This window comes from Ascaphus truei, chromosome 2, assembly GCF_040206685.1.
Source record: "Ascaphus truei isolate aAscTru1 chromosome 2, aAscTru1.hap1, whole genome shotgun sequence".
Taxonomy (NCBI): domain Eukaryota; kingdom Metazoa; phylum Chordata; class Amphibia; order Anura; family Ascaphidae; genus Ascaphus; species Ascaphus truei.
Window position 1 is genome coordinate 386798042 of NC_134484.1, and position 13275 is coordinate 386811316.

General features: G+C 41.5%; 1 protein-coding gene across 1 annotated transcript in view; it reads right to left on the reverse strand.

Moving 5' to 3' along the window:
• Positions 1-7281: 7281 nt before the first annotated feature.
• The window catches only part of LRRC72 (leucine rich repeat containing 72), a 31346-nt gene continuing 25352 nt past the window's right edge, over positions 7282-13275 (reverse strand). Inside the window, exons 5-7 of the mRNA XM_075587211.1 lie at positions 12008-12169; positions 10089-10119; positions 7282-8683 (exon numbers count right to left, since the gene is read on the reverse strand). Of these exons, the coding sequence (XP_075443326.1) occupies positions 8518-8683; positions 10089-10119; positions 12008-12169 (359 nt within the window). The 3' untranslated portion in view covers positions 7282-8517. The remainder of the gene's footprint in view (positions 8684-10088; positions 10120-12007; positions 12170-13275) is intronic.

A 13275-nucleotide genomic window follows, 5' to 3' on the forward strand; every position in this document is an offset into this window, starting at 1 on the left:
TGACAATCCATTAGATTTGATCTGTTATTAGCTCATTATATTATAAAGTGAACTTGACATTTCAGTAACACTGTCTAATTACAGCTGACTCAGTAGCATGGTGTCTCACTCACTCTGTTCTCTCTGGAGTGTGTAAAAGCTTTCGGATACCCCATTATTGCCAGTTTCCCTTTGATTTATTTCTATATAGGAATTATATATACCTGGTAACTCCCACCCATTGAATGTCCAGAGATTTTGGATCAAGCTTGCACCACAAGCATTTTTCTGGTTATCAGAGTTGTGACATGCTGCTTTATTAATAGTAATTTCTTTCTTAGCCACTGCTTATACCACACTACTTCAACACTCCCTGCTAGTGTTTATGATTTATGCGTGAGACACTGATAGTTATCAATCAATTGGATACCTAACACACTATATGCAGACAGTGTCTCTAACATTAATCTTTTCCCCATTGTGGAGACTATCCCTACTCATATGTTTTAATAGATTTCATTGAAGGTCATATTTTATTGTGCGTGGTGTGCATTCAAGTGATTTTGGAGGGCTCTCCTGTGGTCATCCACTTTCTTTCCTCACTTGAAAATTAATTACAGTATTGCACCTACAATGTTATCACTTTAGATTAAATTCCTTGTATATTTACACATCTTATTTGCTTGGATTTATAGAGTCTTGGGATTGATCAACTTCTACCTGTGTTGGTTTGACGTGGGATGTATACAGTTAGGTCCGGAAATAATTGGACACTGACACAATTTTCATCATTTTGGCTCTGTACGCCACCACAATGGATTTGAAATGAAACAACCGAGATGCAATAGAAGTGCAGACTTTCAGCTTTAATTCAAGGGGTTGAACAAAAGTTTTGTATGAAACGTTTAGGAATTACAACCATTTTCATACACAGTCCCCTTATTTCAGGGGCTCAAATGTAATTGGACAAATTAACACAATCATAAATAAAATGTTCATTTTTAATACTTTGTCGGGAATCCTTTGCAGGCAATGACTGATTGAAGTCTGGAACTCATGGACATCACGAAACGCTGGGTTTCCTCCTTTGTGATGCTTTGCCAGGCATTTACTGCAGCTATCTTCAGTTGTTGTTTGTTTGTGGGTCTTTCTGCCTTAAGATTTGTCTTCAGCAAGTAAAATGCATGCTCGATCGGGTTGGGATCAGGTGATTGACTCGGCCATTGCAGAATATTCTGCTTCTTTGCCTTAAATAACTCCTGGGTTGCTTTCACAGTATGTTTTGGGTCATTGTCCATCTGTAAAGTGAAGCACCGTCCAATCAACTTCGCTGAATTTGGCTGAATCTGAGCAGACAATATATCCCTATACACTTCAGAATTCATCCAGCTGCTTCTGTCTTCTGTCACAGCATCAATAAACACTAGTGACCCAGCGCCATTGGAAGCCATGCATGCCTATGCCATCACACTGCTTCCACCGTGTTTTACAGATGATGTGGTATGCTTTGGATCATGAGCTGTACCAAGCCTTCTCCATACTTTTGTCTTCCCATCATTCTGGTACAGTTTGATCTTAGTTTCATCTGTCCAAAGAATGCTGTTCCTGAACTGGGTTGGCTTTTTTAGATATTGTTTGGCCAAGTCTAATCTGGCCTTTCTATTCTTGAACAAGAGAGAGAAAAACGGAGCACTAGGTCAAATACTGGCAAAGCCAGAAAAAAGTACAAGAATGTGTTCCCATAATAAAAAATATAGCTTATTTTAATGGCTCAAAAACAAAATGGTTTTTGTTTTTGATCCATTAAAATAAGCTATATTTTTTATTATGGGAACGCATCCTTGTACTTTTTTCTGGCTTTGCCAGTATTGGACATAGTGCTCAGTTTTTCTCTCTCTTGTTCAGTATATTCACCTACAGGCGGAGGCACATTTAACCCGTGGAACGCTGGATACATCTGGACTTGCTGTTGATCGTGGATATTCATCCCCATGTGAGTCTATTCCAGTTTACCCACATATATTCTGAACATTATATATCATCTTGTTCCATAGAAATAGATGTTCATCATACTGGTCACAGGCAGGTGTCTACTATAATTATATCCTTACTACCGTGCTGTGTGGGATTATAGTTTGCCAGTACACATCTTTTGGAACCATCTGCTGCATCCATTTATTGGGTTAATTCCATCTACAAGAATTTATCATTCTCTCAGTATTGCTGTTTTCTATGGAGCACCATACAACGTTTTTTCAATTCTTTCTATTCTTGAGGCTTATGAATGGTTTGCACCATGTGGTGAACCCACTGTATTTGCTCTCGTGAAGTCTTCTCTTTATGGTAGACTTGGATAATGATATGCCTACCTCCTGGAGAGTGTTCTTCACTTGGCTGGATGTTGTGAAGGGGTTTTTCTTTACCATGGAAAGGATCCTACGATCATCCACTATTGTTGTCTTCCGTGGACGTCCAGGCCTTTTTGTGTTGCAGAGCTCACCAGTGCGTTCTTTTTTTCTCAGAATGTACCAAACTGTTGATTTGGCCACTCCTAGTGTTCCTACTATCTCTTTGATGGATTTTCTTTTTTTTTTGCAGGCTAAGGATGCCCTGTTTCACTTGCATTGAGAGCTCCATTGACCGCATGTTGTGGGTTCACAGCAACAGCTCCAAATGTGAATGCCACACCTGGAATCAACTCCAGAACGTTTACCTGCTTAATTGATGATGAAATAGCAAAGGAATAGCCCACACCTGTCCATGAAACAGCTTTTGAGTCAATTGTCCAATTACTTTTGGTCCCTTGAAAAAGAGGGGGCTACATATTAAAGAGATGTAATTCCTAAACCCTTCCTCCAATTTGGATGTGAATACCCTCAAATTAAAGCTGATAGACTGCACTTTAAGCCCACATTCATTATTTAACAGTAACTTGAATTTATTTTGGTACACAGCCGAAATAACAAAACTTGTATCAGTGTCCAATTATTTCCGGACCTAACTGTATATCACTTTGGACTCAAGTAAAATAGGACACTCTTTCTCTCTATTCCAAAACCCATATTTCAGTCTATAGATGTCAGGAACCACACAAAGGGACTGCTTCATTCTAAGCAGTTATTTAGCAGTCAGCTGTGCTGACTGCAACACATGCCCTCCATGGCCTTGCTTCAAAACAGCTTTGCTTGCTGGAGTGAGGTTGTATTGCTCCTGTGCTGCATTTCCTTCTATTACCTAACTTTTGACTTCCAGGTTCCTGATCCCGGCTTGCCTCTAATTGCTCTCTGCCTGCTGTTGCCCTGACCCTGGTTCGTCTGACTAATGTCCTGTTTGCTGCCTGCCCTGAACCCAGTTCGTTCAACAATTCTCCTTCTTGCTGCCCACCTCGACCCTGACTTACCCATGTCTTTTGCCTGCTCCTCCCGGAAACTCTCTGCTGCTCGTTGCACAGCTGATCCTGACTCCAGCTATCCATGATTACCCCAGGTGGTTCTACACTACTTACTCTCCTCGTGGATATCCCCACTGAACCTGACACTGGAACTTTTAGGCAAATCAATTGTATAAACATTCAAAATCGATAATTGTACTCATTCGCGCAAAGGGAAAACAATGGTGGTTTCATGAGCATTCGCCCACATTTTTAATTGTCCAAACCACCTGCAAATAACCTCTGCCAATCAAAGGTTGACACATTTGCCCATCTCTAACTATACCTAATACAACGATACTCTGATACAGGGACTTCATGAACATGCGTGAACTTTTGACATATTTGCAACTATATATTTTAGGCAGGAACATAAAATGTAGAATGGTTTCCATTGTTTTATTTATTTATATGTGCATGTTAGATATGAAGCGATTTCTAATATGTTTTTGTATCACTATTTAAGTAATAATCCCTGAAGAACAGGGCATTACTGGCCAATAATACCCTGGCTGGAAGAGTTGAAGGCTCGAGGCGAAGCCGAGGGACTTTAACCCAGCCAGGGCATTATTGGCCAGTAATGCCCTGTTCTGAGGGGATTATTACTATTATAGGCTAAATGTAGGCTTTTTTCATAAATAATAGACACTTTTGTATAGTTAAATAGATTTTTTTATTAAAATAAAATGGTAAATACATGAAACCACCTCTATATACGCGTACACTGCAGATAACAGCACACCACACACAACACAGCACCTCTACACACACAAGCACACCCACACCCACTGGAGCTCTAGACACACAACACAGCACCTCCTCTACACTCACAACACAGCACCTCTACACACACAACACAGCAGCTCTTTACACACACAACACAGCAGCTCTACACACACAAACTCTTCTGCTACACACATATGCTACACCTATAAACACTGCTGCTGACACACACACACACACATACACAGTAGCTCTATACACACACACACACACACACACACACACAAACTGCTGCTACAAATACAACAGCACAACACACACACACACACACACACACACACACTGCAGCCACAATAAAAAATGCAGCCACTTACTAAACTTTGCACTTCCCCCCCGCACCTCTACACACAACACAGCATCTCTACAACCCCCCCCCCCAACGCACAACACTGCACCTCTATACACAACACAGCACCTATACACCCCCCCCCCCCACACACACAACACTGCACCTCTATACACAGCACCTCTATACACACACACACACAAACTTCTGCTACACACATGCTACGCCCATAAACACACACACACACACACACACACACACACACACACACACACACACACCACCTCTACACAGATATACAACACAACAGCATAGCACACACACACTGCTACTGACACACACATACACACACATAAACTGCTGCCACAAAGAAACTGCAGACAGCCACTTACTTCTTTGCAGACTCCCCCCCCCCCCCCCCCACTCAATTCAACTGAATCTGCTCAGAAAATCTCAGTGAGCTCAGTAGGGGGAGGAGTCAACCCGTGGCTGATATTTCCTGACCAATCCCCTGCCCTGTCTCAGAGTTGTTACTTCATTCTAACCAATCCCATGCCCTGTCTCAACTGTTCTGAAAGCTGATTGGCTGGAAATAAACACATTGAAAACTACACTTTGCAAGCTGCTAAAATTCCGGGCATTACTGATTGGATAATGCCCAGAATTTTAACCAATCAAAGAGCAGGGTTTTCAATAATGCCCGGAATTTTACTGCTTTAGCCTATAATTTAGATTAATACCTGCTGCATTTTGATTTTTTTTTCTGATCTACAAAAAGCTATATGATAAGCTAGTATGTGGCTCATTTCATCTCTTCACATTTGTTTGATGACGGACTTTCTAAAAAAGGATTTTGCAGGCTTGATTTTTTCTACATACAGTATTATGATTTTTACCATACTGTATGTGTGTCTTACATTCACTTGGATTCTTCATGCAAGTTCTGCTGGTGAACCTTTAGAAATGCTAAATATTAAGGTAGTTTTGTAAGATATAAAATAGAACATACAGTATTCTAAGCGATAGTGCCTGCTTAAAGTTTCAGCTCTGAATGTACTCAAGGGTTTCAAGTGCAACTTCATGAATAATACTCTTGTTTGGCTCTACAACACCCATAACTTAATTGAAGATTCATAAATACGCTAAAACTCTACAAATGTCAATCACAAATGTAAGGATGTGTTAATACACCGTATATGTGTGCATTTGTACGGCGGGTTCCGTGACGGCAAGTTGGTACAGGGCGCTGCCATGTTGTTGCGCAATGTTGCCGAGGTCACTGGTCCAGAGAAGAGGTTGCGCATGCACTCTGGAAGCGCGCGAACAACGAGCCAATGAGAAAGGGCTCTGTAATGAACTATAACCCCCTCGAACCCCGGAGGAGTCAGCTGACGCTAGGAGCCAATGGACAGGCTGGGTTTGGAGGGGAGGAGAACAGGAAGCATGGGGGAGAGGCCACGCTAGCAGAAGCGAGTGGGACAGTGCTGAAACAGGTACTGCACCGACACACTTTATTCGAGCAAATACCCGGTATGTACCTGGCAGATACCTGGAATGCGCCACTCCTAACCTCTGACAAGCCCCGTTGCATTTGCCTTCCCAGCCTGGGTTCATGCCTGGCTGATGGGCGGCTGATCTGTTAAATGATAATGATTAGGATTTAATAGGCTGCAATGCTTCGCGTGTCTACCAGATGGCATAAATTCATGAATTGTAATGCAGTTTATATATATATATACTGTGCAGTATTGCAGCCAGCGGGAATAAAATGCTTCAATCCCTGCTTGGAAAATAACTCAATGTACTCGGGCAGAAAACAGTCACAAACCTCAATACACCCGGGTATACCCGAATTCGTGGGACTAGCCAAGCTCGAATAAAGTGTGTCGCCAGTGTAGTGCGAGTGCAGGGGGTCCGTGACCCGCCTGCCTAGGCCAGATACTACCCCCAGGTCCATAGGAGTAGTCCCCGCGTCACCGTAGGTTGACTGTAGGGACGCCCGTAGTGGACAGACATTGTCACCTTAGGTAGGCATCAAGCGCACGGAGTTGTGGACTGATACTGCTGTCAGGGCTCGGACGGTGGAGCCGCGCGACATCGGAAGGTCAGGGCCGGATGCGACGGATCCTTTGAGAAGAGGTGCGGTCACCGCCGTGACCGGGAGGTACTTTGTAAACAGCAAGTGCACCGACACCGGTCATCAGGCGCTGATCCCGCCTTAGGATTAACTTTGACAGACACTAGCAAGTGGCTAGCGGATAGAACATATCCTACATAAGTTTCACAAGGACATACTCTATGAGAGCGTGGCGGAGCCACGGCTGTACAGGACGATATTCCCCTCAGGGTGTGGCCGAGCCACTCTAGTATAAGAGCCAGTTATTATGAGGTGTTATGTGTTATGAGTGATGTCAATGTTATGATATACATATATATAAGCATGTTATGTGAACAGTGAGGTACCACAGATAAACACAGTAAAGATTGGTTGCCCCCGCAATGTATGGTATGTTTCTTGCCCAGGGTAAATCTTTCATAATGGGGATCCTGGGTAATTGGAGGCGCTGCGCTATGTAAATGTGTGTGTATTACCCCAGGCTCCCAGCTAGCGGAGGCTCAGCTCTCCTGAGCCACAGGTGTTAGACAGTCACCCGTAGTCCCTTAGGAAGGTGTTCAGAAAAAGGGCTACACAAGATTAATTAAATAACACAAATAATACTCAGTGATAAAAACTCTGGACACTGTTGAAACATCACTCCTGGTCTTTGGGTGGTCACATTTATAAAAAGGTTAACAAAATCCCTGAGTGCGGTACATTTTATTTTACACGTAGCACAACAAAGAAAAAGGTGTTATACTACTTGCCAGCAACATATTTTGGAGGTTAAATAAACTGAACGTTCTCTAAAAAACGTTTTAACCTTAAAAACATCTAAAAGCCTTATGCGCCCTTTTAAACAATGTTTATTAGCTTTTCAACTCTATTGTAAGACCAATTCCAAACAAATGTCATGAATTATATACTACATACAAGCTCTTGGTTGTAACTTGTAAAGAGCTGAGGAAAGCAATGACATGCAGTAGTTATTTGAATGTTGCAATTATCAGGGTAGTTGTGTAAATGACTTATTACAATACGCATAATTCATGAGCCCCTGAAAATATTACCAAAACAAACAAAAGTTAAAGTAAAGTACATTATGTCATAAATTAGTTTACTTGCTTTTAAAGTTGAGTGCAAGCCAGATTTCACACATGAAGGTCTACTTATCAAAGTCTCCAGGCTGAGAAATGTTGCAATAACAACTTTTAGATTTGCCATTGAAAATTAATCCCATTTAAAGCTATCAGGCTTTTTCCTTTGATAAATTTGGTGCCTTGTTTTGGCAATGTTGTTGCTCTACTTTTGCAGCCAGGAGACTTGAAAAACAACCCTTATGATCTCAGGTATCAACACGTGCAAAATAACCTCACACAAGGGAAAAGTAGAAGGAACACAGCTGCAGCGTACCACCAAATAATTGTAATACAACTGAAATGGTCACAGAGCATCTAAATCACATAACAGGTGAAAAAAGGCAGTGCACTGCCATTAATGGATGACCCAGAGGTGATGTTTGATCCTTGTATTCATTAAAAGGTTGTTTTTGCTACCATTAGCCTCCTCCATTCATTACAGGCAGTGCACTGCATTTTTTCACCTGTTCTACTTTCCCTGCTTGGTGGATTGCACGCTGCTCAGGATACCTGATGGGACTGCTCCTCTGGATCTAAAAGTGATTTTTTTCTTACATACTATGCCTAGTTATCATGGTTGGGACAACCTCTGTACAGTTCATTGTGCTGGCTACCACTAGGTACTAGTCCCTTGCCCCATTAGCGTATGTTATCATTGCTCACCATCATATTGGAGTGTTCCTTACGGAAGAATTATTACAATATTATTGGGACTCTTATGCTTTGATGCACCGGTTACCCACTTTCTAAATCACATAACACACTGTTTTCATTTTTATTAAATAGGTTTTGAATCGTAGAGTTATCGGAACGTGATAGTAATTAATTGAGGTGCTTCAAATGACTGGTCTTCCATGCGTTTTTGTTTTGAGGATGGTATCTTACTCCAGTCCAGTAGTGAAAACTGCATAATGGATCTTTGAAATGCTCTCAATAAAACAGCATCTTCAAAATTATGAAACTGCATTCTAAGAAAAAAAAAAAAAATACTGTAGTAGGTGAAAAATCAACTGACAACATGGTAAACAAATAATGTAAGTGTACTTTTTGTAACTAGCGCACAGCCAGGGAGTCAGGTGGTAAAAGATAAAATCCATTTATTTCAGTCCATGACCAGAAAAAACATCACCCCACGAGGGGCAACACGCGTGTTCCCCCCCCGTGGGGTGATGTTTTTTCTGGTCATGGACTGAAATAAATGGATTTTATCTTTTACCACCTGACTCCCTGGCTGTGCGCTATTTGCTCTTTTCTACTACCGTTGGACTTCTCTATCATGGCTGGCACGCCAATATGGATCCGCAGAGAGAGTGAGAGTGGGTAAGAATTTATTCATAGGACTGTTTATAGTTGAGTACTCTTATTTGGATATGGACACTTGATTACTTATATCTTTGAGTGACTCACAGGTCATGTCATTTGAACCCACTCCAACTCATTCTACTATGGAGTCTTCTTATACATTTGGATGAAGTTTACTGGGGTTGAGCACCCTATTCCCCCCCTTTGTACTTTTTGTAACTGTTCACCTAGTGATATATTTTAATACCAAATATTATTACTACCAGATATTAAATAAATGTTTAATTAATAAAAGGTTATGTAGATATAGGTAGGCACACCACTAAATGTCCCTTTATACATATATTGATGCATACCTATGCCACAGAAATATGCAACATTACATTTGTTTAATGGCTTTATTTAATGGTGTGCCTACCTATATCTTTATGTGTTTACACGGTTCTGAACTGGGTGAGCTAGGGTTTTGGGGATTGGAGGCACCCACCTTTTGAATTGTCTGGGTTGAATATCTATATTTTTTGGATGTAGCTTGAACTGGGGCCTTGGATTTCACTGATGAAAGTGCAGAGCACAAATTGGGGTAGCACACTACTCCCAGTTAGTTAGAGATGAAACAGCGTGAAAGCACAACCCTGGCTTACATATATTTTCTAATTTTTTTTTATTTTTTTTTTTAGATTTTTTTCCCCCCACATTGAAATCAATGTTTAATAAATAAAAGTGTACACCACATAAAAAGTTTCCACACCCTGCAGGACCAATGCAGCAGCTAGAAATATATGCCTTACATTTTGGTATGAAAGCCATACTCCAAATGAAGTCCTTGTACTGTACATTTGAACATTCTTTTTTTTTTTTTGAACTGTACTGCACAACATAATGGGACATTGTATCCAAACTGGGTAGAATTCCACCTCTTATTATAAAGTATTCCTGTTTGCATTAAGTGACATCTACATAGAAAATATTGTATAAACAAACCCTGCCCATATTTTATCAAAGCATTACAAATTTCAAACTTATATATTGAATGACATCGGCACCCATAAGTTTATTCCTATTACTTACCTGTTTAGATTATTTGCAGTGGCATGATTCCCTGCAATGACATACAATGTGTTACTTAACAGAGCTCTAATTGAAATACTTTTTTTATACATATTTTTTTTTATAACAGTAGGCAGGGATAGTGAAAACTATTTGGTGAAGTGGCTTTAACACCATACTCTAGTGTGCAAGCCTTTGTGGGAGCATTTTTATATTGAAAATGATAGGATATCTACACTCATAATCTGTGAATTATACACACTTTGGGGCCTATGCAGAGAGCAGCGGTAACTGAATTAGCGGCATTTGTTGGCGAAATATGCCTTTAGAAATGCAGGTAATGGCGAGTTAAAAAAAAAAGCGGCATTTTTTTTTTTTTTTTTTTAAATCTCGCCGCGCGGGTGGCGAGAACCTAAATCTCGCCAGGTTTCAAAAGTGCCGTATTCAGAAAGGCGCGATCGCCATCTAGCGGCAGATCGTGCCATTCAAATGGAGAAAAATTCAACAATTAGCTCCGCCAACAAAAGTTGGCAGGAAGCTGGAGCTCGGCGGCCAGAGGGAGAAGAAAAAAAAAAAAGCGCTTTTTTTAAAACATGTTTCACCAGCGCGCATCTCGCCGGTTGACACTCTCCATATGCAGACATGATTTTAAATGCAGTTTTAGGACCTTTCTGCATATGGAGATAAAATCACGCCAAAAAAGGTACTATTTATTAACATCTCCAATTAATTCCACCGCTGCTCTCTGCATAGGCCCCTTTATCTGCACCAAAATAATGATTTATTTTTGCATTTGCAGTAGCCAAAACCCTGAAATTTCAATTACACATTTCTATAGTGCTTCAGTTGAAAAAAAAACAAAATCACTATTGAAGGCACAATAAGACTTGGAAAAGTTACAGTAAAAACTGTGGCAGCCTGCAGGCAATTTTTTCTCCTGAATGGGACCCCCCACACAGAAATCTCCTGCTGCTGGATGCTGTGACTTCCTCCAAGAGCGCAAGCTCCAAGTCTGGCTACATCTGTAGGCCCATGCTTACTAGGTGGTTCTATGCCATAACACATCTTTCAGTGCCTCCTCCCTTACGTGATGAGATTGTATGTTGAGCAGGAACTGTTCTCCCTTCCACAGACAGCATTCCTCCCCCCACCCCCCTGCCTTTCTTCCTGATGCTCTTTCAGTGAGAGGATAGACCGAGGATGAATGAAATACTCTATTGGCATGCACTCCAAAAAAAGGGTTTTAAGTGAAACTTCTTTGTGTTTTGTCACTGATCACATTTTTGCATCTTGGAGGTAGTAAGTGCTAATTTGACTACTCTATATCTATCAATCTTGGTGTTGTCCTTGACTTTGACTTGACGCTTAAACATCAGGTGTCAGTCGTGATCAAATCTTCATTCTTCCACCTAAAGAACATAGCCAGGATTAAGCACTTGATCCCCCCAGAGGATCTTGCTACACTTGTCCATGCCTTTGTGTCCTCACGGCTGGACTACTGCAATGCACTCGACATGGGTCTTCAGGAAAAGAGCTGTGCTGCCTGTAGCTTGTGCAGTATTCTGCGGTCAGGTTGTTAACTAACCAGACCCGTTCTTGCCACATGACACCTGGTCTCTGTTCTCTGCCTGTAAAATGGCAACTGTATTTCAAGATTGGCTTGTTGACATTCAAAGCACTACATGACCAGGGTCCCAGGTATCTGAAAGAGCTTCTAGTTCCCTACACTAGAATCGCCTTGACTTCCTTTGGGCCCCAAGCTTTTAGCCGCACTGCCCCAACTCTTTGGAACAGCCTGCCTCGTACAGTTTGAGAATCCCCCTTCTCTGGAAATCTATAAAAAGTCTGAAGACCTACCTGTTTACTTTAATTTATTAAAATGTAATTAATGAACCACTACCTGCCCGGCTAAACACACACGTCTTTAGACTTTTACATACTTGGGCTCTTTGATCCACTGCTCGCTATTGAGTGTGGTACAAATGTTCTACTTCCAGACAGCACGGAGTCTGTTCTTCTTCCAAAACCAATAGATTGTATCACAGCAGTCCTTTCAGGGTTGAAAAGTTTAAAATAATCTTCTCTTTCCTTGTGTGTAACTTCTACAAGAGAAAAATATGTTAAATACCATAAGTGAAATAATAACACGTTTTATTTTAAAATAGAATTTTCTTTACACTTTATATTTTTGGATCACATTTTAAAATCTATTCTTAACACTTTATAATGGAGCAGCTATAATTTCCTATATAATTGTAGTAGTATAATCTTATACAAACACTAACAGTGTGTCCATTGCCTTACAGTGTAAAATGCAGCATTATATTACGTTAAATGAGTGATTAACATTTTTTGGAAAAGGAACTCGGCAATGCATATCTCTAAACTTTACGGTGTTCAGTGCTGAGTACATTGTCAACTAGGAATTTATTTTCCCCCTTATGAGATATCATTGGATGATATGACACTGGGGTTTTTTGTTTGCCTTCCTCTGGATCAATAAGGAAGTATAGATATAGGATAAAGTATCTGTTGTCTAAATTTAGCATAGGTTGAACTTGATGGACTCATGCCTTTTTTCAACTTCATCTATTATGTATCTATGTAACTATATGCTTGAGATAATAATAATTTGTATTATTATTATTATTATGAAGAAAGCCTCTCAGAAGGCTTATTTAAGCAACTTGCAAAGTAGTGGGAATTGATACTTAAAATACGTGATGGTGACAAGTGCCACCGACAGGGGGGGAGGGGGGAGGACTGGGAGAACTGTCCCAGGCTGCGGTGGGCCTGTCTGGACAGATACCGGCACTAGCGTTGCCACCGGGCCCCAGCTCTCTCCATCTCCCTCTGATGCCGGCGCAAGTCGGAAGCTGGGCCCAGCTTTCGGCGTGCATCGGCATGAGAGAAAGGTCCGGTGCAGGACAGTGAGGGAGGCCCATAGTTGGGGAGAGCCGGGGACCAGCGGCAAAGAGAGGACTGGCAGTTGGACAAAGAATCTGGGACGTGCCAGAGGTTGGGTCCAACTGCTTTGTCTGGCAACTGGGCCCCGGCTCTCCCCAGCTGTGCACTTCCTCACTGTCCTGCACAGGTGCGTGCATCAGCATGAGAGAGAAGCCCAGCGTGGGAGAGCGTGGGAGGTCGGGGCCTGAGACCACCCCCAAGGTAAGTGTGTGTTTTGTATGTATTTCGGGGGGGGGAGGGT